This window comes from Tasmannia lanceolata, unplaced genomic scaffold (assembly GCF_043159265.1).
Source record: "Tasmannia lanceolata isolate RefF3 unplaced genomic scaffold, GAP_Taslan_0.1 ptg000016l, whole genome shotgun sequence".
Lineage (NCBI taxonomy): Eukaryota > Viridiplantae > Streptophyta > Magnoliopsida > Canellales > Winteraceae > Tasmannia > Tasmannia lanceolata.
This window is the reverse complement of record NW_027518693.1, coordinates 15483404-15510235: the sequence shown is the minus strand read 5'-3', so window position 1 is coordinate 15510235 and position 26832 is coordinate 15483404. Positions and strand designations below refer to the sequence as shown.

The window sequence follows — 26832 nt, the reverse complement described above, 5'->3', positions numbered from 1 at the left end:
TCATGGGTCAAGCTATGCATTTCAAGGTCTTCTAGGAGATGAAATATTCAAGTTGGGGTCCAACTTTTTCTGTATTAACATCATACCTTTTCGATTCAGCGAGGAAGCAAATATGCACATTTCTTTTAGTTAATGTTCCATTCAATTGCTGGCTCATAGAATTGAGCTATTCTGTACCAGTTTGGATTGCAAAACATCTATGCGTGAGGATACAAGGCGCTGTTGGATTCGTGAACCTTATCATATGGGCATTTCAACACACAAATATTTCTGTTTATTTAGCCTCAGCTGCAAGGTATGTTCTACTTATAAACATCAATTACATTTTTTTTCTTCCATGCAACATCAAAAGGACTTATAGTAGTTTATAATACTGTGCTTTTAGTGATTTTTTTTCCAGTTTGTTTTGGGTCTGAATATCTCTTCCTTTTGTTAAACTTTATAGCAAATGGTAGTTGGATGGATGTGTTTTCTGGGAAATAGGATTATAAATGCTATTGTGATTTGGATCAAAAGTCGGAAGTTGTGTGTTGAATATAATGTCATGGTGGGTAGCATGTGTTCTTTATACTGCTGTACTTGCTATTTCTATGCAACATGTTACCTGTTTTGTGTTTCAATCTGTATGTTCTATGCAAGTGTTCATTTTGTTTGGGTTATCTTTCTGATTTTGTTTGTGTTTCAATCTGTATGTTCTATGTAAGTGTTCATTTACGACATGCCACACACGTATTGGAACTCTGAAAGAACCACTAGCGTTCGGTGTATGAAAATAGAATAATTTCTGCTTGATACTATGAATATAGAATGGGTAACGTTATCATTAATTTAAAGGCAAAGTGCTCATAGTTATTAATCGATGCTCTTGTTGATTGAAATGCCGATGCATGAGGTTGTCCATTTGAGAGAGCTGGAATTCAATGTAATATTCAGTCCAACTCAATACTTGGATACCAATTCAAATTTGATAACAGCCCCACAATTCATATTGGCATCCTCCAAAACTCCAAAACGATATTCAATCTTTTTTTATTGTTGACCCCTTTACATGGGTTCCCCCTGTTCTCACTTAAACCCTCATCAATAGCCTTTGCTAATTGATTTAATGTACCATTCACAACTAAAAAATGTTTCTCATGAACTTCTTTATAACAAACCTAGGTCAGAGATCGCAGTTGAGAAAAGTCGCATGTTGCAAATACTAGTTTGAGTTGAAATAATTATACAACACAATATTCATTTGGCATGTTAAAAGTTTTAGTTGGAACATGAAATCCAGAAAATCTCGAGGGCAGACTTGTGTTGGCCACTACGAGTCATAATATCAATCTATGGCTTGTAACATAATATGTTCCAAATATATCTAAGCTTATAAAAACCAGCATCGCCACAATGAAACCAAGTCAATACTCAATAGAATGGCGCCACTAGCATCATTCCTCATCTCAAATTTGACAAAATGAAGCTGCCTGCCAAGATTGGGATGCTTCCTCCTTGTACCATTAGAAAATTTCATCCCCTCCCTCGTAGACCTCTTCCTCTTAACATCAGCTGGATGATCATTGTGTCTTGAGAAATAGAGCAACTTAGTCAGAGATCTGATCCAAAAGAAATATTAATTATTTAGAGAATATAGTAACTATGGTGGCAGTTAAGGAGAAGTGTAACAAAAAAGGTTGCTGCCAGCAATCAATCAGTTTCCCAACTGGTCGTGTGAGATTTGCCACCTACCAAATCTCATGGGCAGCTCCCTTGAAAATATGCCTTTTTTGGGGAAAACATTATACTAGCCCCAGAAATCGAAGATATCTTGGCTATTTTGATGAAAATAAGCGGTGAAAGGGGTATTTTACCCCTGTTTCTAGGAGCATTTTAGTCCCAAGCAGTTACAAATGAGAGTAGGGAACAATGTTGAGATTGCAACCACACCGATTGTCCTCACTGATATAATATGAAGCATATGTTTTACATTTTGGATAAAACATATAATCATGATAATAAGTATATGATTGATGCATTTCGACAAACACTTACCTTGTGCTGTGCTGTGCTGCACTCACTTAATTTTCTGACAAGAATCCTTTCGTCGTGAATTCTATGGTAAGTCTTCATAAACATATTTCCCTTCTTTCATAACGGAACTTCTGATTTTGGGGATATGAGAAACCTTGAGACGGTCTCCGCTTTCATCTGTCCGTAGCCTTGCTACTAGTTGCTCCAGCATATGCCATAGAAATAGCCCTTTGAGCGTAGTAAGGTATTCAATTCCCCAAGGCAACATCTTCAACTCCCCAAAACGGGCCAAATCTAGCCTTTCTATGCTCTCATTGTTCTCTCCTCTGTCCTTATAGAATTCAATGGAATCATGTCTCCCAAGTATATACCTTGAGCTTAGAGAAGTCTCCATCATATAAGCACAACCCCTGCCCATCGTATGCCTATATTAAATAAAGGTAAGTAAGATTAGTCATTGCTTTGAGGGAAGCTAGTGGGTCTTCTCATAGTCGTGACCAATACAAATTCAAATACGTTAGATTGTCAAGAGTGCCAAGCCAATGCGGTAGCTTGTCCAAATGCCCTAACAATAGGATTTTGTAAAGATGAGGAAGAGAAAATGTTTTCAACTCAAGTGTTTCTTCCTCATTGTTTGCTACTATTTTCAACACAAGAAGGGATTTCATCTTTGTTATGGAGGCACTCAACTCTCTTCCATATTCCCTTCTCGCCATTGTTATTCCAAACTTTCTTAGTTGCGTCAAGTTGCCAACATCCGTGACTATCTCCCCTTTTGCTTTGATGTTATAAAGAGTTTCTATGTTTCTTAATTTCCATATTCATGTGGGAAGTTGCACACCATCGAAAAAAAAATTAAAAACATGAATTTCCTTGTCAAGCATCATTTTGCATGCTTTCCCTCCTCCATATATATTTGTCTTGTCAACTTAAAGCATACTTCGAAAAATTAGTCCATTCAAGTATTCTTCGGCAACCTCTTCCATCGTCAATCCCCTCCTTTCTTCTACAAAGCCTTCTGCAACCCATAATCTGATTGTCTTTTTCCTCTTAATTATTTGATCCTCTGGAAAAATGCTACAATACAAGAAACAATGTTTAAGGTAGTAGGGCAAATCGTTGAAGCTAAGCAACAAGATGCTCTTCAATCTTTCAAATATTGGATTGTTGCTTAGGTCCGAACCAATGCTATTTTCAACTTTCTTCCAGTCTAGTATGGTCTTCTCTCTTAGTGCCATGAGGCAATTGCAAGTGGCAAGCCTGGACACTTTTCTACAATGCGTCGAGCTGATGACTCCAACTCTCTCGGACATATTCTTTCCGGGATGTTCCAAAAGGCTTTCTTACAAAACAAGGTCAAAGCCTTATCATCGTGAAGAGGCTCAAGGTGAAAAACACAGCTTCCAATTCCTCCTAAAAAAGAAGAAGAGGAAGCAACATCTACTTGTCTAGTTGTAAGCATTACCCTACTTCCACATTTATCATTTCGAAATGCAACACTAATTTGAGACCAAACATCCATAGTCCAAACATCATCCAAAACAACCACGTACTTTTTTCCCCACAAATAGCTGATGGTCGTCTCAACTAGTTGTCTGTAATCCATCTTGTGAATTTCATTCGGAGGAACCTCCATATTCGCCTTGAGCAATTCTTTGATCAATCTCTTGAGAAGCTCTTCGATTTGGTAAGATTGAGAAACACAGATCCAAGCATGACAGTGAAAATGTTTCTTCACGGCGTGGCTCTTGTATGCGAGGTTTTAAATTTCGGTTTCGGAATGCGTTTCAATCCTCACCGAAACCGAAATCGAAATTTCGGGCGAAATTAGACGAAATCCATAAAACGGCTATTTTTTCTCCCAATTTATTTCGATCGAAATTTCCAAAATTTCAGTAATTTTGGCTGAAATTTCAGGATAATATCAAATGATTACCAAAAAATTCAGATTTTTGGATGAAATCCCTTAAATTTTGGACCGAAATTTCAGTCCAAATAAAGTAACGTTTCAACTTTACCCAATTTCGATTTCGTCATCGACCGAAACCCGGAATTTCGAATTTCAGTCGAAATTTAAAACCTTGCTTGTATGTTTGAGTGACGAGGGTAGTCTTTACCAAACCACCCATTCCTACCACTGCAAATAACATGAGTGATGTTTCTTCTGCTATCAACCATCTGACATGCTATTCGTACGATATCATCTTCCTAGATGAATAATGAGGATTCTGCATAACGTCTCTGTCTCTGAGTATCCTCATTTGAAGTTGATGCTTCTTTGACCTTCTCAAGGCCGTATCGCTTTCTCCTCATGGAAATTCCATGAATCTCTTTTTTCCACGTTGCAGTTGGATGGCAAATTGATGCGTCACAAAAATGTTCTTGGGGAGATGAATTGCTTTCAGGAAAAAAGCCATCCTAAATCGATGTCATCTATGTTGCTTCTCGATGCAATATATGAACTCATCGATGATATCCTCCATTTTATATGCCCCATCTCTCACTTCCATCATCCAAGTTCTAGCTCCTTCATTCAACTGTTTCTTTGTTTCAGAATCCTTGATGAAGGATTGAATGCTCTCTAGCTCTCGTCTGAGTTCATCTATTCCCCCCGGACTCCTCGTAACAACGATGCTTCCTCGTCTATTTTTGCAAGCAAAAAGCTCATGGATCCTCCCTTTACACTTCCGAGAACTACATGAGCCATCTTATCTTTTTCACTCCCTCAACCTTCAACCCGGAAGAAATTGAAATTTTCGGCACTTGATAGTTTCCTTTTGATCCAACAAGATCTGTTAGTGTAGTCTATAAGAGTACCATTCTTTACAATTCATCCAATGCCCACCTTAGATGCGATCCCATTAGTACTATTATACTAAATTCATGATAGTTAAAAGACTTCTAAAACTCGGTCCCCTTATAATAATAAAAGATGGAAGTGGAACATAACAAAAATACCCTTCATATAAGTTTAAATTTTTGAACAAAACACCATCGCCATATTACTCTGATCGTCATTATCGTTTTCCGCAGCCGGAGATTGCTAGTTATTTCTTAGAAATTGTCCTCAACATACTGGCATTTCAGACATTTCACTAGACTCCATAGTCGACCCTGATAGACAGTGTCACTCCCCAAACCCCACCCTGGGTATGGGACATGACAGCTCCATATACTTGCAAGATAAATCCCACAAGCATACAAGGCTACGAAGCAATAACAGAATTATACCTGGCATTCCATAACTAAATTATCAAAGTCTTAATATCTTAATTTAATGTAATCAAATCCACATCTCAGCACTTCCCAAGCTAAATGAAAATAAACATAAACTTAGTCTTGTACAACTCAACCACAATACTCACTTCCTACTCAATCAAAGAAATAAGCTAATTTTCCAAGCTAAACTGATCCAGAAGCTAAGCGTCCAATTCCTCGTTCTCCGCACGAGGGTCAAAATCTAAAAATATTATAAACCACAATCAGCTGAAAAGCTCAATACATAATAAAATACTACTTTAATTTTATCTGAATAGTGAGAACGATTCAATATCTTTAATTTAATCTGAATAGTGCAATAACATCACATAAGGGTCTTAGGAAGTAACCCATAAACCAATGATTGTTGGCCTAAAAAATGAAACGTATTTTTTAGTCCAAAACTGATTGTCGGCCTAAAAAATGAAACGTATTTTTTAGTCCAATTATTGGTTTTTGACTCAGAACCTTTTTTTAGTCCAATAATCAATTTTGGACTCACAATCGGTTCTCAAAATCTAAAAACAAATAGGCCCCAAATGTAAATTTGAGTCCCATAATCAGTTTTGGACTGACAATCCGTTCCCAAAATTCTAACAAAAAGGGCCTAAATTAGATACCAAATGGGAGGGCTTTTGAAAATGGCAACAAGGGCTATCTTTGATGCTTCGACATTGGTCTTCATTATGTAATGAGTGTGATTCTCTAGTAACGCATGTCCTTCATAAGGCCTACCAAAACAAGTGTCTAGATCAGTCTAATGTCATGTGGGTGGGTCCAGATTAGGCTTCTCATGCACTTCTTAATTATTAGCCTTGTAATAAACACTATAACCTTTCTAACCAAAGGGATGTCCAACGAAAATATCTGGGCCAGCAGGGCTAGCAAACTTATGACCAAGCCCATTGGAGTAAAAGGCATAATAAAAACTCGCAAATGTTTGTTGTTAGGTTTACTGACAAGAAGACTTCAAGAGAGTTTTATTAAACACCAAAGTTGAAAATTTTAGGGAGATTTCTATTATTCTTGAATTTCTTAGATGCTTTACAAAGAGCTCTAATGTGTGTTTATATAAAACACCCATAAGTATACACATAGAAAGAGATCATGATCATAAGGTAAAGAGATAAATCGAATCTAATTCACTTGCATAATCTAACCCAACTAATCAATATAGCCCAATCAAATCAAATCTGAGGAGATTTGATCTTACTCTGATTGTGGTGAGAATCTTGTTAAGAAAATGCAGCAGCAAGAATACACTCACCTCCAAAATTAAAGGAAGGTTAAGTGGATAGAAAATGAAAGCATGGGCTACCTCAAGCAGTGGCAATGCTCTCTTTTGGTCATCCCATTTTGTTGTGGGTTGGCAAGTATATTGATGGAAAACTTATTTCTCAACAAAGAAAATATTCATTTCTTTTTCATAAAATTCAAGATCATTATTATCATTAATGTGAACTTGTGGAATGGATGTATGATACGAGTGTGCATCAATTTTAATTTTAAAATATATCAAATATATCGTCCAGATACAATGATTAAGATCGTCAAGACTCGGGATAAATAATGAGCACCAGATAACAATGAAGTTTTCTAAACTCCCCAGTTGTCACAAATCACAATGAACTAAAGCATAAGTACAAGTAGAAATATTAGTTGAAGGAAAATGTAGACATGATTGTTTTGGAAGAAAACAAATAAGACAATGACTCTTGTCTATCTCATTGCCTTGCTACCATGTGCCTCTTCCTCTGGAGACTGGCCTACAAAATTAAAAGGGCGGCCCAGTGCACGAGGCTCCCACCATTGCAGGGTCTCGGGAGGGCTAAATGTACGCAGCCTTACCCCTGCTTTGCAAAGAGGCTGTTTGCATGATTCAAACCCTTGACCACCAGGTCACAATGGAGCAACCGTACCATTTCGCCAACCTGTGACCACCAGGCCACTGGCCTACAACATTAGCTTTTGCTAATTGATTTAATTAATGGACCATGAACCACTAGACAATGGTTCTCATATATTTCATTACAACAAAGTCACATGTTGAAATTATTGTTTTGATAATTATATGTTAAAAGTTTTAGTTGAGAATCTGAGAAAATCTTAAGGGCAAATAATTCTATGCTTATAAGGAGAAACATTATATCAATCTAGATATTTACACATAATATTTTGCAAATAATTCTAAGCTTATGAAAATAAGAATCGTTACAACGAAACAGAGTCAATAGAATGGAGCCAGTAGCATCATTCCTCGTCTCAAATTTGACAAATAGAGCTACCTTCCAAGAATGGGGTACTTCCTCTTTGTGCCATTAGAAAGTCACATCCCATCCCTCATCGACGTCTTCCACATATCATCAGCTAGAGAAATAGAGCAAATTAATCAGAGATCCTATCAATGCAACACAAAAATATCATGAAATCTAGATTAAATACACATTTAGAATGTCTTCAGAATGGCTACATATGAATTCATAAATTGTTTCAAATGGCCAAGGAAAATGATATTGTAACCTAGAGTAAGACCGATGAGAGAGACCAACAATGTGAATGTGCCATGTGTGCACAAAAAAACAATCTACTTTTTGTTGATTTTCCTACAAAAAATTTAAAACAAGGCATCAAAAATTTGAGATTATTTTTTAAAAAAAAAACTAAATTATTCAAACAATTTGAGATTATTTAGAAATAGAAGGCATTTTCGCTATTTTAACTAGTAATGGTGAAAGGGGTATTTCACCCCTTGTTTCTAGGGACAATTTAGGCATTTTGGCTATTTACCTTGTGATTTGTTGCACTCTATCACAAGTCTGTATAAGACCATTTCCCTTCTACCGAAAAAAAATGCCGGATTATGGGGATCTGAGAAACTTTGAGACGGTCTCCGCTTTCATCTGTCCGTAACCTCGCTACCAGTTCCTCTGACGTCCCCACTAGATTTAGCTCTTTGAGGGTGGTAAGGTATTCAATGCCCCAAGGCAGCATCTTCAACTCCCCACAATGAATCAGATATATTTTTTCTATGCTTTTCATCGTTCCTTCCTCTATTCTTATAGAATTCAATTGAACCATGTAACTCAAGGCTAGTGACTTGAGTTTAGGGAAGTCTCCAGCATGGAAGCACAGTTCTTGCCCATCGTATGCCTTGTGTAAAATAAGGCGAGTAAGATTAGGCAACGGTCCTAGGAAAGCAAGTGGGTCTTCTCTTAGTCGAGACCAGTTCAAATACAACTCCGTGAGATTTTCAAGGGTGGGTACCCAGCGAGATAGCTTCTCCAAAGGCCCACACAACAGAATTTTGTGAAGTGAGGGAGGAGGAGATAATGATTCCAGGTCAAGAGCTTCTTCCTCATTGGCTGTTGTTACATACAATCTCTGAAGGCATTTCATTTTTGTTATGGATGCGCATAACTCTATTCCATCTTCCCTTCTCACCATTGTAATTGAAAACTTTCTCAGTTGGGTCAAGTTCCCAACATGCTTTACTATCTCCCCATTTGCTTTGACACATGTAAGACTTTGTAAGCTTCTTAACTTCCATATTTCTGTGGGAAATTGCACCCCAACTCCATAACCGAAACGTGAACCTGTCTCATCCAATATCCGAAAGGCTAGCAAATGTCGCAATTTCTGTAACTTTAATACTTCACCAGGCAGCTGCTCTATCTGTGTCCGTCTTAAATCAAGAGTCTGAAGGTTGCAAAGCTTCCCCAAAGATTTCGGAAGCTCACGAACTGTAGTTTTGTTGAAACTCAAGTACCGTAGATTAAATAAGTCACCCAATATATGTGGTACACTCGAAATTGAAGAATTCTCCAGGTCTAAGACCCTTAATAATCTAAAACTTGATGTTATTTTTTTCACTGTAGATGATGAAATAGTGTCATTCACAAACATAAAGAAAGAACGAAGTTGAGACGCACCCGTGCTTGATGGAATATTATCCCTAATTTTATGGACGGATAGGCGGCGGACTCTTCCACCCACACTTGCTTCTTGCCCATCAGACACCATGGGAAAGCCCTCGTTTTTCGGATGTCGATAGAGCCAACTCACGCATAAGATCATGCATTCTGCATTCTTTCACTCTTCCATCTAGAGTTTCCTTTGCAACTTGCAGCATGCTCCGAAAAATGAGTTCATTCAGGTAGTGTGCTGCAGCCTCTTCCATAGTCAATCCCCTTCTTTCTTCTACAAAGCCTTCTGCAACCCATAATCTGATTAACCTTGTCTTCCTAATTAGATGATCCTCAGGAAAAATGCTACAATATAAGAAACAATGTTTGAGATAGTAGGGCAAGTAGTTGAAGCTAAGCAACAAGATGCTCTTCACCCTTTCAAGCTTTGAATTGTTGCTTACTTCCCAACCGACGCTATTTTCAACTCTTTGTCACTCCAATATAGTCTTCTCTCTTGGTTCCATGAGGCTACCTAGCGCGACAATTGCAAGGGGCAACCCTTCACACTTTCCCACAATGCGTCGAGTTGATGACTCTAACTCTGTCGGACATATTCTTTCCGGAATGTTCCAAAAGGCTTTCTTACAAAACAAAGTGAAAGCTTCATTATCGTCTAGAGGCTTAAGGTTGAAAACAGGGCTTCCAATTCCTCCTAAAGAAGAAGAAAAAGAAGAAGCTACATCTACTTGTCTAGTTGTAAGCATGACCCTACTTCCATATTTATTATCTGGAAATGCAACCCTTATTTGAGACCAAAATTCCATGGTCCAAACATCATCCAAAATAACCACATACCTTTTCCCCTGCAAATAACGTTTGATCGTGTCCACTAGTTGTTGGTAGCCCATCACTTCAATTTCATTAGGAGCAGCACCCATGTTCTCCTTGAACAAAGCTTTGATCAAGCTTTTGAGAAGCTCTTCGATTCGAAAAGATTGAGAAACAGAGATCCAAGCATGACATTGAAAATGTTTCTTCACTTGGACTTGGCTCTTGTAAGCTGGAGTGACAAGGGTGGTCTTGCCCAAACCACCCATCCCTACCACTGCAAGTAACTTGAGTGATGCTTCTTCTTCTATCAACCATGACTAACTTGTCCTTATTTTTCTCAATCCCTACCAGTTCATCTTCCTCAATGAATAACGAGGATTCTGCATAACGCCGCCATCTTTGGGTATCATCATTTGAAGATGATGATCCTTCTTCGATCTTCTCAAGACCGTATCGCTTTCTCCTCTCCGAAATTTCATAAATCTCTTTTTTGACTACTTGCAGTTGGGTGGCAAATTGATGCCTCACAAAAATAGTCTTGGGGAGATGAATTGCTTTGAGAAGAAAACCCATTCTAATTCGGTGGTGCCTCTGTTGCTTCTCCATGCAATACATGAACTCATCGATGATATCCTCCACTTTATATGCCACATCTCTCACTTCCATTTTCCAATTTCTAACTCCTTCAGTCAATTGTTTCTTTGTTTCAGCATCCTTGATGAAGGATTGCATGCTTGTTAGCTCCCGTTTGACTCCATCTATTTCTCCACGGACTCCTTGTAAGGACGAAGCTTCTTCAGCTATTTTTTGAAGCAAAAAACTCACAGATCCCCGGGATATACTCCCAACGAAAGAAACACCATCTGCCATCTTAGCTTCTTCACTCTCTAAACCTTCAAATTTTTGCACTAATTTTTTAGGGGTGCAACCTTCAAATTTTTCTGCAATTGAAAGACTCCTTTTGCTTTACCAAATAATAGTGAAAGGCAATTGAGAAGGAGATCAATGGTGTTCTTTCTGATGCAAAGGCAATTGAGAAGGAGATTCCTTCAGCAAATATAGTGCATGATCTACTACTAGTTGTAAATCTCTCTTGGAAAAATCTGTTCAACGATCAGAATTCCACTCCTTGCACTGCAAGCCATCCTATCCCAACTAAACTCACAGAAATTTCGCCAGCTGAGGAAGAAAAATTAAATCTGGAAATTCCTTTTCAAGATGAAGAGATCCAAAGGTATGAAAATCAGTGGGCAAATTGTCTAGTGGGTATTTCCTTGGGAGACGGCCATTCTTCTCCACTCCTAAAGAAACCCTTTCTAGGAAATGGAACCTTATAGGCCTTCTCCAAGTTGTTTCTCTGCAAAATGGATTCCTTTTGCTAAAGTTCTCTTGCTCTGAAGAATGTACTAGAGTCCTAGAAGGCAACAACCTCCATTACGGAGGAAAACCTCTTATTTTGCAGAGGTGGGATTCTGATTCCTTACTTGAAAAGAAAAAATTGCCAGAAATTCCAATTTAGATTCGTCTCCTTGGGCTTCACCTCAAATTCTTTTGTCCCCCCTGCAGTGTTGGAGCTTTGTTCTTGTTCGGGCTTGTCTTCTCTTTTTAAGCTGTATCTTGATGTTTCGCCCTGTTTTGTTGCTTTTGTTGGCATGTTGCTTCTTTGCTCCCCCTTTATGTGTGGAACATTTGCTTCCACGTGTCTCCTTTTGCACTTTGACTCTAATCAGATAATGAGATAGTTATAAGGCGCCCCTCCATGACACACTCTATTATTGGCGCCACCCACATGATCTGGGCCGTTCATTTCATATTATTGGCGCCGCCCATCAATTTATAATGCCACCACCTAAATCATGCTGAAATGACGATTCTACCCTCAGGGATGTGAAGGTGCGCATCATTGGTGCTTTCAAAAAGGCACTCAATGCAAATTAAAGATATGAATGTACAAGTGGGGGCCACCTGCTCAATGATCCGAGCCATTTATGTTCCCGTGGCATGGTACTCTGGCGGTGGATGGGATAGAATCGTCCGACAATTGCTTTGTAATTTTCTCACTGTCCATTTAATGGCAAAAAAAATTGGAAGGATAGAATCGTTGAACAATCCTACTTTTCGAAAATATTTGCTAAAAGGTCCCTAAAACTCATGAACTTCATTATTTTCAATTAAAAATTTTAAAATGACAAATTTTACCCCAACCCATTTAATCTGTTTTAGCGTTTTTTGATTTCCCTTCCAATATTTTCGGAAAAAAAACTAGAAAATAAGCAACAATATTATCTCTTCCAATATTGACTTTTCCTTTGACATTCTCCCTTCTTCCTCTCCTAAGATTAGAAGCCAAACCCTAGTTCTTATTCCCAAAACAAAACTAAAACCCTACCGTATTGCAACCGGTGGCCATGATCAAGAACACCGAGACCTCCAACTGTTTGAGATTTGCCGATCAAAGTGAGTGTTTTCTTCCTTCGTGGGTTGATCTTCATGTTGTAGACCCTTTGTTTTGTTTTGGTTTCGCAAAGAATCATTAAGGGTGTTTTCCGCTTCAAAAGTGCTTGCTCGATCTTTAGCCATGATTGATCAACATCCCAATTGTGGAGAATATCTTTTGGGTACTAAATTCTCTCTCTCTCTCTCTCTCTCTCTCTCTCTCTCTCTCTCTCTCTCCCACACCATGAACGGTTGGTGGGCCCAGCAATTAATTTGTTTAAAGCTTTGAGCAAGGTAGGCCCCACACATGTTTCTCAAAATGAACCGTATGGCCCACACCATAAGATGATCCAAACCGTCCATTTGATGGGCTGGTTTGGAGTGCTTGTATGGACTGTTGGGGTGGGGGGAGAGGGGGGAGAAGGGCTAGCAATTTCACCCGGAAAAGCGGGGATCCGCCCCGCCCCGCCCCGCTTGGGGAGGGGATTCCCCGATTTGAGTGGGGAAGGGGAAGGGGATTTAAAAAATTCCCCGGTGCGGGGAAGGGGAGGAGAAGGGGATGGAGTTGGCCCCGCCCCGCATTAATGCCATATTTTCTTGTATTTTTTTAAGTGTTTTTTTTTTTTTTTTGGGAAAACTACTAGAAACCCCTTGGATCAAAACATATCTACAAGATTCCCCCAAAATTTTCATAATTTCCATTAGTACAGTTTTGTCCCTGAAATAGCTTTTTATGTTTTCTTGTACCCATAATCCATTGGGCATTGTCCCTCATTATATTAGTATATTACCCTTAGAAATCCCTAAAATCTCTCCATCGAACCATCACTCTAAAGCAACATTAAATTCTTTGAAAACCTCCCTCCCCCAAATAAAGGTAACATCTCTCTGATGAGGGATGAGATTTTATATGGTGTGCGCTCGTATTGTCCATTATTTTTCAAAAAGTAATATATGGGCTACACCATAGGATGATCCAAACCGTCCATTTAATAGGCTACAATTTAAAAGTACTTTACAGGCCACACCATAGATCATCCAAACCGTACATTTGATGGGCCACAACATAAATAGATTGCGGCCCAAAAATCATTTCCATAGGATGATTGCAACCCTCCGATCTATAGAAGGTACCATAATATGCAATTCCTCTATAGATCAGAGGGTTGGGATTATCCTATGGAAATGATTTTTGGGCCACAACCTATTTACGTTGTGGCCCATCAAATGGACAGTTTGGATTATCCTACAATGTGCCCATCAAGTGGAAGGTTTGGATCATCCTATGCCTATGGTAGTATGGTGTGCCCATCAAATGGACGGTTTGGATCTTCCTATGGTGTGGCACGACAGTACTTTTTGGCAAGTGGGATTGGGAATTAGGGATCTGCTAGGGACTATTGATCAATTAAATGAATCTGAGAGCAACCACCTTTGTCCCCATGTTAATAAAATGAATAAGACAAAATCTTAGCCTACGTGGGTTGTGTGGCTACTCTCACATGCAACAGCCAAGCCGCAACATGCTTGAAGTGATTGTCCCTAGTAAATCTTTAGTTTTAAACCTAATATTTAACAAAGTAAAGTGAGAAAGTAAAGTGATTGTCCCCGAAGGATGCGGGACGGGGAATGGAAGGGGATGGGGATTAGATATTCCCCGTGGGGAGGGGAGGGGGATTCCCCACCATCCCCGCAGTGGGGAGGGGAGGGGGAGGGGGGGAAGTCCCCGCAGAGGGGAAGGAGTAGGGGACCCCAACATCCGGCCCCGACCCGCCTCGTTGCCAGCCCTAGGGGAGAGATATCACTGCCCAGTCTTTTGCATCTCTTTACTCATGCTTTCTGGGCATTATTAAGGATATAAGTACACCCATCTCAGAGTGGCAGTGCAAACCACATGTTGAGACAAAATTGAGTCTAGCTTGGTTAAATCCTAGAGATAGAGTTTCTCAAATCCCTTACAGGTTGGGAGGCACCAAATATCTTCAATAAGCGACATTCGAGTGTGATATTTTCTTATGCTCATATGCTCTCATCAGAGATATTTTCTTGCAATTCAACCAAGATAGGAATTTCTTAGAAAGTTAGAAACGAAAAATATTCCTAAAATTTCTTGCTTAATTTATCTATGAAGAAAAGATAACTCAAACCGACTATTTAATTTATTTTAGAGAGATTTTCAATTTATTTAATTCCTAAAATGATTTTTTTCTTGAGGGTTTTTTGACGAGAGTATTGGAAGAGATAATATTGTAGCTTATTTCCTATTTTTTCCAAAAATATGGGAAGGGAAATCAAAAAAACGCTAAAACTGATTAAATGGGTTGGGGGGTAAATTTGCCATTTTAAAAATTTTAACGGAGAAAATTGAAGTTCGTGAATTTTAGGGACTGGTGATGCCAAAATTCGTACCTGAGAATCGGATGAGCGTTGTAGACGGTTGCGGCTGTTCGGGTTGGTAGAGCTCCGATCAATGGGTGCCTGCGCTCACAGAAAACAACGTTAGAATAGCTCCCGAAGGGGGACTACGGGGGCACCCTCCGACGCTCAAGCAAGAAATCGGCACCAACAAACATCTAAGCAAAATACCAATTCATAGAGAAAGAGAGCGTTTTGGGGGTAGAGGAAGATGATCCCCTTTGAGCGTGGGGTGCCTTTTTATAGGAGGGGAGGTCCATTATGCCCACTCGTCAATCATGCCTTTGATTCAGCCCACGTGGGGCGTGATTGGTGGAGGATAAGATCGTGAAGATATGATTTCCTAGAATTATGGGCAGAGATCGTGGAAAGTGGCCTTGGCGGGATGTTTTGAATTTGAATGAAGCGCCTTATGCGTAACGGTTGCCCGGATTGATAGCTTAACGGCGGGATTCCTGCGATTGTGTCTGGTTTCTCTTGAGGGTCGATGCCAATAATTCTTTATGTGAGTTTGGTCTGAGGGTCGGTACCTGGCATACCGATTTTACCCCCAACATATTGCGCCCCTACTTTCTTGTCCCGTTATGCGGGTCAAGCAAGTAGTTAAGTTTTTAGAGGTAACCCGGTACTGACCTACTTGTTATTAACTGTTGGTGATAATGGAGTTGAAGCGTCCTTGGCGGGAACTTGAAATAAATTTAAAGCGTCGTACCGTTCACACTTTCTTGAGTCATTTTCGGGTCGAGGAAGTGGCTCTAGGCTTTGGAGACCTTTTAAGATCTTTCGATACCGACCTTTAATAAGGTGCTTTTAGATGCTCGGTCGAGCTTACTGAAGTTTGGCGATATGAAGTTCGGAAGTGTGGAGTCTATCCTTGGTGTATCCGAACTTTGGAGGAGATCCTTTGTTGGAGTTCAAGTTGTGTCTCCTTCAACCTTTGGAGGTTGAATGGCCTTGAGGAAGGGCGATCGATGATGGAGAAGGTAGACGCTCTACTGAGCCCCCTCAGGGCTACGGTTTTTTTTGTGTACCTTTTTGTTGGAGAATTCGGCGATGCTAGACCCTCTACCGAGTCTCAAGGGGTGTCGGTTTTTAGTCTCACATTAACGTTGGAGAAATTCGGCGATGGTGGACCCTCTACCATCGGGTTTTAGTCTCACCTTAACGTTGGAGAAATTCGGCGATGGTGGACCCTCTACCGATCCTCGAGGGGCGTCGGTTTTTTGTCTCACCTTTTATTTGTCGAAGGTAGGCCCTTTATCAAGCCTCAAAGGGCTTCAGTTTTTTTGCCTTACCTTTTATTTATCGAAGGTAGGCCCTTTACCGAGCCTCAAAGGTAGGGCTGCAACTTGAGCCGGGTTTTACCCGACCCGCATTGACCCGACCCGAAAATAGCCTGGGTCGGGTTGATGTTTCTCGGGTCTTGGGTCGAGCCGGGTTTAGAATCAAAAAGCCCGCATGAATCTCGAGTCGAGCCGGGTTTGAAGGGGCCCGACCCGAGATACTTAAGTTTTAATGTTTTATAATATGTAAAACTGTAAAAGACTAAAATTGTAAAACGAAAAGTCAAAAACGATAAAACCCAAAAAGGCAAAAACCCACTCACGCAACACTGCAACAGCCAACAGCCCAACAGGGACTCTTTCCATTTTCATTTTCTCTTTTCCCCCTTCATTACTAGGGTTTCATTGTTTCAAGAGCACCAAGGAGATCTCATATCTGGCTATCTGCTATGCTACTCTCACTCTGCTACAAAACTGAGCCTCACGATCGAGCCTCACACGAGCGACAAATCATCTCTCTTCTTTCACCTTGTTTCTAATCTCTTTTCTCACTGATTTTGTTTTCTCCACCATTGATCTACTGTCTTTGATTTCATTTCTATCTTTGATTTATTCTCCATCTCTCCTTCTTTGGATCTCTACTTTCTCACTTGATTTGGGCTGAGAGAGAAGAAGAGCTCTTTTGAAAAGGGTTTGGAAAAAGAGAAAACAAGAAAACTTCTCTTTCTAGGGTTTGAGGAGAGAAGAGTTGGGGTTTCAAGGTTTGGGAAAAGGTCCTCCACGATTTTGCAAAAAGGGGTTTTTGGGCATTTAGGGTTTCTAGGTTTGGGCATTTAGGGTTTCTTGGTTTAGAGAAGAAGGAAGAAGAAAGGTTGCTCTATCTCTTCATTTTTATTCCACCTCTCAACAGCCTCCACATAACAAAGCCTTCTCCATTACTTTGCCCATTTCAGAAACATCTTTCCATCTGATCCGGTCTTGGTGAGTTCCGCCATTCATTCTTGATGCTAATTAGAGATGGTGACCGCGTAAGTAACATCATTTTGGGATTATTTGAAGAAAAAAGATTCAATTTTACCATTCAAAAAAACATTATTAGAATAAAATAGATCTATGTTGCTGGAGTGTAATATCATCATATGTTCTTTAAATGGTTTTGCAGCATGTTAGACGTGCGGCTGTCCTAGCTCTGAGTACTGCAGCTCACAATAAGCCAAATCTTATTAAGGGTCTACTTCCAAAACTTTTGCCACTTCTATAAGACCAGACTGTTGTTAAGGTATGCAATACTTTGCACTTTTTAATGCGTAAGACATAGTAAATGAGGGATACAAAAGGGTCCAAGTGTTTACACTTTGGACACAACTGTGGTGGGCCTCAGTTCTCAACCACCAGAAGTGTTGGTTGTGTCAGGTGTAGTTGGAGATAATCTAGATTTTATTTGGCCAGTTTTGGGCTGAGATATTAAAGGGCTAAATAGATTTTGGGGTTTGGTAATGGATGAGTCTAACTGATCTCAGATCTTGCCCATTGACACCCTCCAACATTTTTTTCAATGATATGTTTATGATGGTAACTTTTATTAACTTACTGTTTGCTATGCAGCAAGAATTGATAAGGACTGTTGATCTTGGTCCATTTAAGCACGTTGTAGATGATGGTCTTGAGCTTAGAAAAGCAGCTTTTGAATGTGTAGACACATTGCTGGACAGTTGTCTTGATCAAGTGAACCCATCGTCGTTCATTGTTCCTTATCTTAAATCCGGTTTGGATGGTTAGTATTCCACTCTGCTGTTTTAACCTTTTACATTCTATGATTAATGTGTTTTATTGATTCATGCGTCCTTGCTGTTATGTTTTTGTTGTAAGCATGGAAGGGTTATGATATGAAATGGTTCTACAGATGCCTAAATAATTTTGTGCCGTAATAAGTTATTTTGGAATGTGTAACATAAGACAAGAAACTCTGAAAATGTTTAAGTGTAGGCTCTGAAATGGAGAACCCAGCAAACCTGGCTCAGTAACATCTAGATGCCATCAACAAAACATGTGTACAGAGCTTTGCATGGGTTTTAGTAGTATGTGCAATACTTTGCGAAGAAATTATGTGCTCAACTTTGCCCCATGGGGTCTATAAGGTAGTTCCTTGGACAGGCTCCATCTAAGAACTGTGTTTACAACATCGCTTTGTAGGTTCTTGCGAAACAAGAGTTTTACTTAAAAAATTGCGTCAACGTGAAAAAACCCGACCCGACCCGACCCGAGATTTATCATGGGTAGGGCCGGGTTTGGGTCTCGTGGGTTTTCCGGAAAAAAACCCGACCCGACCCGACCCGAGATATTTCTCGGTTTGGGTTGGGTTCTTCAAAACCCGACCCGCCCGACCCGAGTTGCAGCCCTACTCAAAGGGCTTTGGTTTTTTGCCTCACCTTTTGCCGGAGAATTTGGTGTAGGTAGACCCTTTACCGAGCAAGGGGCGTCGGTTTTTTGTCCCACCTTTTCCTGGAGAATTTAGTATAGGTATACCCTCTACCAAGCCTCAAGAGGCGTCGGTTTTTTGTCCTACCTTTTGCCGAAGAATTTGGCAAAGGTAGACCCTCTACCGAGCCTCTCGGGCATCGATTTTTCGTCTCACCTTTTAAACAGATAAACGCTCTACCGAGCCTCTTGGGGCGTCGGTTTATGGGTCATATCTTTCAAGCAGATAAACGCTCTACCGAGCCTCTTGGGGCATCGGTTTATGGGTCATATCTTTTAAGTAGATAGACTCTCTACCGAGCCTCTTGGGGCATTGGTTTTTGGGTCATATCTTTCCAGCAGATGGACGCTCTACCGAGCCTCTTGAGGCATCGGTTTATGGGTCACATCTTTTAACTAAATAGACTCTCTACCGAGCCTCTTGGGGCATCGGTTTTTGGGTCATATCTTTTAAGTAGATAGACTCTCTACCGAGCATCTTGGGGCATCGATTTTTGGGTCATATCTTTTAAGTAGATAGACTCTCTACCGAACCTCTTGAGGCATCGGTTTATGGGTTGTATCTTTCAAGTAGATAGATGTTCTACCGAGCCTCTTGGGGCATCGGTTTATGGGTCATATCTTTCAAGTAGATAGACGCTCTACCGAGCCTCTTGGGGCATCGGTTTATGGGTCGTATCTTTCAAGTAGATAGACTCTCTACCGAAACTCTTGGAGCAACGGTTTTTTGGTCATATATTTCCAGCAGATGGACGCTCTACCGAGCCTCTTAAGGCATCGGTTTATGGGTCACATCTTTTAAGTAGATAGACTCTCTACCGAGCCTCTTGGGGGCATCGGTTTATGGGTAGTATCTTTCAAGTAGATAGATGCTCTACCGAGCCTCTTGGGGCATCGATTTATGGGTCATATCTTTCAAGTATATAGACGCTCTACCAAGCCTCTTGGGGCATCGATTTATGGGTCATATCTTTCAAGTAGATAGACTCTCTACTAAGCCTCTTGGGGCATCGGTTTATGGGTCATATCTTTCAAGTCTTGACTTATACAATAAGCCAGCTTTCAGCTCGTTTGGCCTGGAGATTTATAATTTGGCGAGTAAACACTGGAGATGTTAAGAGCCCGTCCGATGGGCGTCAACCTTAAGAGGTTAACTAGGGTTGGTGACCTTCTGCCTCTTGGGTTTATGATCGAACCGCCCTTGGAGATACTCGGAGAAACATTGGAGATGAGATCGGTGACCTTTTACCTCTTGGGTGTATGGTCGATCCGCCCTTCGAATCGTTGAGCAAGTGGCTCCCACTTGGATTTTTGCCTCCTACAAAAATAAATGGATGTCGTTTTCCCTTCTGTGCAACTCATAGCCATTTCAGAACATTTTTCTCTCTATTGTCGTTGGATCAACAATGTGACATTTGTTTTCATCTTCTTTTCCTTTTCTCTTTTGGTTTTGTAAAACGTTACTCTCACTTGGGCCCTCCACTAGGGGAACCCTTCTTTTCTTTAAGGGATTTTTGCAGATTAGTCCCTACATGGCAAAATAATTGCTTATTAGTCCCTAAGAAGAGCATATTAGCTGAACAGTCCTACTTTTCGAAAATATTTGCTAAAAGGTCCCTAAAACTCATGAACTTCATTTTTCTCAGTTAAAAATTTTAAAATGACAAATTTACCCCCAACCCATTTAATCCGTTTTAGCGTTTTTTTTATTTTCCTTCCAATATTTTCAGAAAAAAACTAGGAAATAAGCAACAATATTATCTCTTCCAATATTGACTTTCCCTTTGACATTCTCCCTTCTTCTTCTCCTAATATTTTCAGAACACCTTTCCATAGTGGGTTAATTTCTGGTTGTTAATTGTGTCCATTCGCGATTCTACTGTTCAGATCAATCCTGGAGTGGCTATTGGTTTTGGTTTGACCAAAACTTCACCCCTCCTCAATAGTCGCTAGATAGTGACCGATCATCAACCCACGGCCCAGATTGATCTCGAGTTGCTTTGAAATGTTGGGTTTGAATGAACACAACCCAACAGTTCAGATCATACCAAATCGGATACCAGCACTAGCCGTTGGACCCATCCGAGCGCGATCCTATGGTCCAGATCACACCCTCTCGGGATCACCATCGGATTGAACCGACCTTGATCCAACGGCTCGGATCAAATCTGAAAAAATTAAAGGCTACAATTGCTCCTTGCGACGATGCGTCGTTCGCCTAAAAAGTACCCTATAACCCATTCCTCACGTCGTGCGTGTACGGACGGTGCAACCCCGAGGTTCCACCCATGGCTAAGACCCAATGTGCAATGAAACATTAAAGAGAAGAGTGTAAAGCTATATAAGCCCATCTCTTTCTTTCTCCACTTCTCATGTAGGACTATCTTTTTGCACCCATTTCTGCACTATTGCAAAAAGAAAGTTTTTCTTTTCCAAAACACACTTAGGAAATATTTTCCAAAAGACAATTTTGACTAAAAAAAGATTTTGAAAATCAAAATCTAACATATAGTAAGTAACTGAGACTCTACTGAATATGGAGAATTGGAGATGTATATATGGTTTGAGTCCCGATTACTAAAAAGACGGGTGTCAATTTTTTTTTATAAAGAACAAATTCCTTAAATAAGAATGGATTACAGGTACACTTTGGGTTAAGAATTTCTCTGCGTAAAATGATTTGCACCTGATTTGGCTAAACGATCAGCCAAATCACTGGCACTTCTATAAAAAAAAAAAAGGAGAAAAAGAGCAAAAAGCAAACAAACAAACAAAAAAAAAGAAAAACCGGTGCCAATAAGTAAATATTGTTAAACAAAATCTAAAGTTTTTCATGATAAATATTGATTTGCAAGGAATTGTTTTCCATGATAAATCAGAGTCTCCAAAGTGGAGATGAGGCTGAAGTCAGCTAAAAATCATGAAAGGAAATCCCAAAATTAGTGTCTCCTCAGGCGATAAGTTGCTAAAAGCCCGGTAAAGGTTTTTTTTTTTTTTTTTTTTTTGATGGGTAAGCTGGGGTTAGGCAAGACCCCCACCGGATTTATTAATCCCGGTAAAGGTTTCTTAACTTGCCCTAAATTCTCTTCGGGAGATGATATTTTCACCCCTCTGCGAACGCATTCGCAGAGGGGTGAAAATATCATCTCCCTTCTTTGCTAAAGTTATTTTTCTTAGCAGCGACTGTCTCTTCATTTAATTTTCTACGGAGAGCTCTTTGGGAATGGTAATTTTCCTCACATGGAGATGATTTTCAGGGCACAACCTATTTACATTGGGCGCAACAAATGAATGGTTTGCGGGAAATGATATATTCACCCTTTTTTTCTACTTGGGCAGCCCCCTCTAGTGTTGAAGAGTAGTCATAATCAAGGTCTTAAATTTACAGTTTTGGAGGTAATTTCGGGGTGAACTGAAACCGAAATTTTAGCCAAAATCCCGTAATTTCGTAAAGGCTCACGAAATGTCATTTTTTTGGGCCGAAATTACCGAGATTTGGTAAATTTAGGAAATTTCGGTTTCGGTCATCACGGAAATCCGAAATTTCGGATTTCGGCCGAAATTAAAACCTTGGTCATAATTCATAAATACACTACGAGGGGCTGTTCTAGATAAAAACCAGGGTGCGAATATATCACTTCCATGGTATGGATCTTCAATTAAGGTGGGCCCATTGTATTTCTTTCCAAAAAAAATACTCATCCGCGTGTCTGATAATCACTCTAATCAAAGATTTGGAAAGATTATGGTGGGCCCCATATTCCTGTCTCTTTGTGCTTTCAACAAGCATTCGTGATTTTACTTGACAAAAGTGAGTCGCTTATTTTCATAAAAGGCATCACTTAGCAAAAGTGAGTTCAATATTTTCCTTCTTCTTCATTGGAGAAGATGGGACACTTTGCTAATTTTTATCATAGGGTCATCTATTTTTAGCAAGCTGGAATGGCCCACCCACATGAAATCGGCACGATCTAAACCCTTCATTCTAAGGAACCTGACTTTTAGATCAAGTTGTGTGGGATCAATCATCCTGAACATTTATTTCCATTGGATCATAAAAATTGAATGTGAATCATGACGCCCAGCTGCAACGCAGCTCTGAAAGTTGGAATTTTGAGTGATAATTGCAATTTTCTCTTCAGATCATCTCCTTGATAGGGCCTACCAAAATAAGGGTCTAGATCACACTAATGTGATGTAGGTAGGTCCATATTAGGCTTCTCGTACACTTCTTAGTAGTCTTGTCATGAGCATGAGGAGCAAACTTATGACCATGGTTTTAAATTGGGAAATGATTTCAGCGCTCCAATGTTTTGATAAATATGCGCTCCACCTGTTTATCGTGTAGTATTTAAAGGCTTTAAATACTTTTTGAGAACCGTAATATTCCTCTAACAGCCCTTTAAATACTACACGACAAAAATTGGAGTGCATGTTTATCAAAACATTGGAGCACAGAAATCATTCCCCTTTAAATTTCGATCGAAATCCAAAATTTCGTACCGAAATTTTGGGTTTCAGTCGGGACCGACACCAAAACGTCACATACCTGAAACGGTATTTTATTTCATCCGAAATTTCGGAATTTAAATTTCATCCGAAATTCCAAAATTTCACCCAAAAACCTGTGTTTTTAATTAATTTAATATTTTACCGAAATTTCGACTGAAATTTCCGAAATATCGAATAAAATAATGTTTTTAACGTTTCACCGGATTTCGGCCAAAATTTTGACTTCAGGTTCCGAAACCGGAGTTTAAAACCGCTTATGACCAAGGCTATTGATGTTATGGCCTTATGGGCATAACAGAGGCATCCAAAGACCCGCAAAACCTATACCAAAGAATGATTCCCGATTCCCAGGTAGCAAAAGCAATATGGCTAAAGTGATACTAAATGCATAAATAGAGAAAAAAGAATTGATTTCGAACGGGAATCCCTGGATTCGTTAGGAGAGCCAAGGATGGCAGAGAGCAAGACGTGATTTGTTCATAAGCTCGGCCAATTGAACTCAGACAGATGAAAGAATATGAGATTCTGATTATGAGATCGATTCAGGCGAGAAGTAAGTCCATTTATTTCCCATTTCAAGAGAAAAACCCAAGAGACAGCCAAAACTTGCAAGTGTGTATTCAGTTAGCCAAAACTTCATGGAGAGTCTTATTCTTATTTTTATTTTTAAAAATTGACATTTTTTATGGATATTGGAATAGCATCGGGGACCCGGAGTCCCGTCCTGCATTAAAAAATATCAGAGAAGCTGGAACGGGCATACCCGAGACAAGTAATAAGAATACAGTAAAACAAGGCAAAATACAGTAACATATCTCTTCTTCCCTTCTTCATATATACCGTTAACAGCCTTTCTTTTTCAGACTCCAAAAGATTCTTTCTACCCCCTCAGTCATCCTTTCAAAGTAAAACCCATTTGTTCTATTCTCTTAAGAAAAGCCCGAATTAAAACTTAGAGTTAATCGCCACACCCCAAGAGGATCCAGGTTAAGATCAAGTCTAAGCGAAAGACATAGTCCCTCAAACCAAAACTTGTGGGAGTTGTAATCTTCTGAACACGGACAAATATCATTCTCTTTGCTATGTAATCATGACGTTCTACCCTGGATAATCATCAAACCAATAAACAAGCTCCCAAAAGCTTCCCCAATCTTACAACTAACGTCTCAAATAAACTTCTGAACCATCTAAAGACAAGAAAAAAGACTAAAGATTACACTATGAGCGAATTACTCAAAGGTCTCTCAAGCCTAGGGGAATCAACTTCCTGACGATTAATTCTTGTCTTGCAATCTTCAAAGTTTTTTAATCAATTTTTCTCCTCTCTTTTATCTTTTCTCCTATTTCTCTTTTCATGGAGAGTCTTATTAGACGCTAGGAATCTTGTTAATAAGATGGGATTTGCTAGGGACCATCGCAGAAGGCATTTCGCACGCAGGCGGTTGCATAAGAGCAGCCACATATGCTCACTTTTCAACAAATTTTCTTACTTATTTAATTCATCTGAGGTGGCTGCTCTCTCATGCAAAAGACGCCCATGAAATGCCTTCTGCGATGATCCCTAGCAAATCCCTAATAAGATATGTTGTAGCCAGAACCATGGTTTTAAATTTCAGTTTTAAATCAACTTCCTGACAAAATTTCGGTTTTGGACAAGTCCGAAATTTCGGGCGAAATTCCATACTCACTAATGAAATGCCATGTTTTTGGGATAAGCAATTCCATATGAAATTTGCTAACGGAATAAAATAATAATATTTTATAGCAAATTTTGCCGAAATTCTCGAAATTTCTGAATTTTTGACTGAAATTTGGTAAATTTTGTCGGTTTCGGTCCTCACCGAAATCCGAAATTTCGGGTTTTGGTTGAGACCGACACCGAAACGTACCGAAACCGAAACGGCCGAAACTTACCAAATTTCGGCAATTTAGAAAAAAAAATATTAATTTTTAATTCCTTTTACTGAATTTCAGCAATCGGCCGAAATTTCAGCCCAAAATAATGATATTTCATGCGCTTTTATAGAATTTCGGCTGAAATTTCGGGATTTCGGCAAAAATTTTGGTTTCGGTTACCCCCGAAGTTTCGGCCGAAACTGAAATTTAAAACCTTTGCTAGAACAGACACACCCCAACAAAAAATAAAAGGCTGGCTTGAAAATGGAAAGCACATGCTGCCTCAAGACACTGACAATGCTTGCTTTTGGCTGTTCCGTTCTGTTGTGGAGTTCCAACGCAAGTCGATTGATGAATAACTCCTTTATTTAACAAAGAATTTTTACTATTCTTTTTTTAAACAAAGAAATTTCACAGAAATATTCTTTTTTTCTACCCATCAAAAAAAATATTTACTATTCTTAATCAAAGAATTCAAGACCATTATTTGTGTGAATTTATTAAAGGGACCCCCGAGAATTGATAGTAATAAAACTTTATTTTAGGTTTAACACTTTATACTCTCTTATTTCTAATCCTTCATACAATTATACAGTGATATAAGAAAGTACCGTCTAAAGAAATATTGTTTAAAATACATAGAAGTGAACATTTATGCTATACGAAAATATATACTATATGAAAGTGTATAGGAAACATTCTTCAGTCTTTTATGTGGAATCAATTGTAGTGATTGTAGCGGCCATGGACTAGCATGGTAGGGGCAACTGCATCAATGGTAGATGCAAGCGGCCAAGAGACTCCCAACTAGCTGTTACACCAGAAATTTGTAGAGTTTTTTTTTTCCTTTTTCCTTTTCCTTAGTAAATAGACATGCATAAAACTTGGTGCATCGGAAGCGTGGACAAGACAAGGATGAAGAATTTGGGATAGAAGTGTCGCATGGCTAAGGGTAATAGTTTGGGGTGACGGAGAACACATACCTCATAATTGTTACTATAATACTTATTACTTTAATACTTACAGAAAGCGTAGTCATGAACAATATTAATTATTAGAGCGGCGCCTCATATAAGCTCATATGCGGTGACCGCTAAAACCAAGGTGGGCCCACATTTTTGGGGTGATCCAAACCATTCATTTGATAGGCCCTGACATAGATAGGGAGTGCCCAAAAAATCAGCTCCATAGTATCATCCCAGCCCTTCGAACTGTGGAGGTGAAAAATGAGCAAATTTATACCCGCCTATTTTCACCTCCACAGTTCGAAGGGTTGGGATGATCCTATGGAGCTGATTTTTTGGGCACACCCTGTCATGGCCTACAAATGAATGGTTTGGATCACCCTAAAAATGAGTGCCCACCGTGTTTCTACCCGTCACCTCATATAAGCTTAAATGAGAGATGACCCAGTATTCGACATATACATCGAACCGTTCATCCTTCCACAGAACACAACCATTTGATCAAAGATCGATTTGTGTCGGATCAGTAGTCCCACCAACCATACATACGCAAAGATCAGACAGAGATAGAACGTGGACCCCCAACAATGCTATCAACACCTGTTGAAGATTTTTCACATGGGGTTTCTAGTATCCGATCATCATCATGGATCAGAGTCACGGATTCCCGCAGTCTTTCTGTTACGATACGAGACCAGCTTCTGTAACCAAAATAGATAAGTAGAGCAGTCATGACACCATTGCTAAGTGAGTATGTCACATTTTCCATAGGAACTAGGTACATAATAGGAATCATGATCAAATACAGGATTAAACACAGCTTCATATGAGCCCACAACC

The 26832-nt window shown here is 39.6% G+C and overlaps 1 protein-coding gene, 2 long non-coding RNA genes and 1 pseudogene across 4 annotated transcripts; 1 reads left to right on the top strand and 3 right to left on the bottom strand.

The window, feature by feature from the left end:
* Positions 1 to 2095: 2095 nt before the first annotated feature.
* LOC143847922 (disease resistance protein RPM1-like) lies at positions 2096 to 4163 on the bottom strand. Its single transcript, XM_077356704.1, has 5 exons — positions 4099 to 4163; positions 3366 to 3758; positions 2954 to 3273; positions 2530 to 2791; positions 2096 to 2438 (listed from the first exon to the last, which is right to left on the bottom strand). Exons 1-5 carry the CDS (start codon positions 4161 to 4163, stop codon positions 2096 to 2098), a joined length of 1383 nt encoding a protein of 460 aa, XP_077212819.1.
* Positions 4164 to 7250: 3087 nt separating this feature from the next.
* On the bottom strand, positions 7251 to 8219 carry LOC143848430 (uncharacterized). Its single transcript, XR_013235390.1, has 2 exons — positions 8059 to 8219; positions 7251 to 7638 (listed from the first exon to the last, which is right to left on the bottom strand). It is a non-coding gene; the product is annotated as an uncharacterized LOC143848430 (long non-coding RNA).
* LOC143847921 (disease resistance protein RPM1 pseudogene) lies at positions 8217 to 11136 on the bottom strand (annotated as a pseudogene).
* Positions 11137 to 16454: 5318 nt separating this feature from the next.
* Positions 16455 to 18056, top strand: LOC143848517 (uncharacterized). 2 transcript variants are annotated; one of them, XR_013235403.1, is made up of 3 exons: positions 16455 to 17169; positions 17304 to 17420; positions 17747 to 18056. It is a non-coding gene; the product is annotated as an uncharacterized LOC143848517 (long non-coding RNA). The 2 variants fall into 2 exon arrangements; XR_013235404.1 differs by having other exon boundaries at positions 16456 to 17122.
* Positions 18057 to 26832: the final 8776 nt, after the last annotated feature.

Excerpts from the sequence above, each read along its gene's own strand:
- LOC143847922 (XM_077356704.1), bottom strand. The coding sequence starts at position 4,163 with ATGTTATTTGCAGTGGTAGGAATGGGTGGTTTGGTAAAGACTACCCTC. Across the intron at positions 3,759-4,098 it reads CTCGTCACTCAAACATACAA|CCACGCCGTGAAGAAACATT; the intron begins GCAAGGTTTTAA and ends CGCATACAAGAG. Across the intron at positions 3,274-3,365 it reads GATGATAAGGCTTTGACCTT|GCTTGCCACTTGCAATTGCC; the intron begins GTTTTGTAAGAA and ends AAAAGTGTCCAG.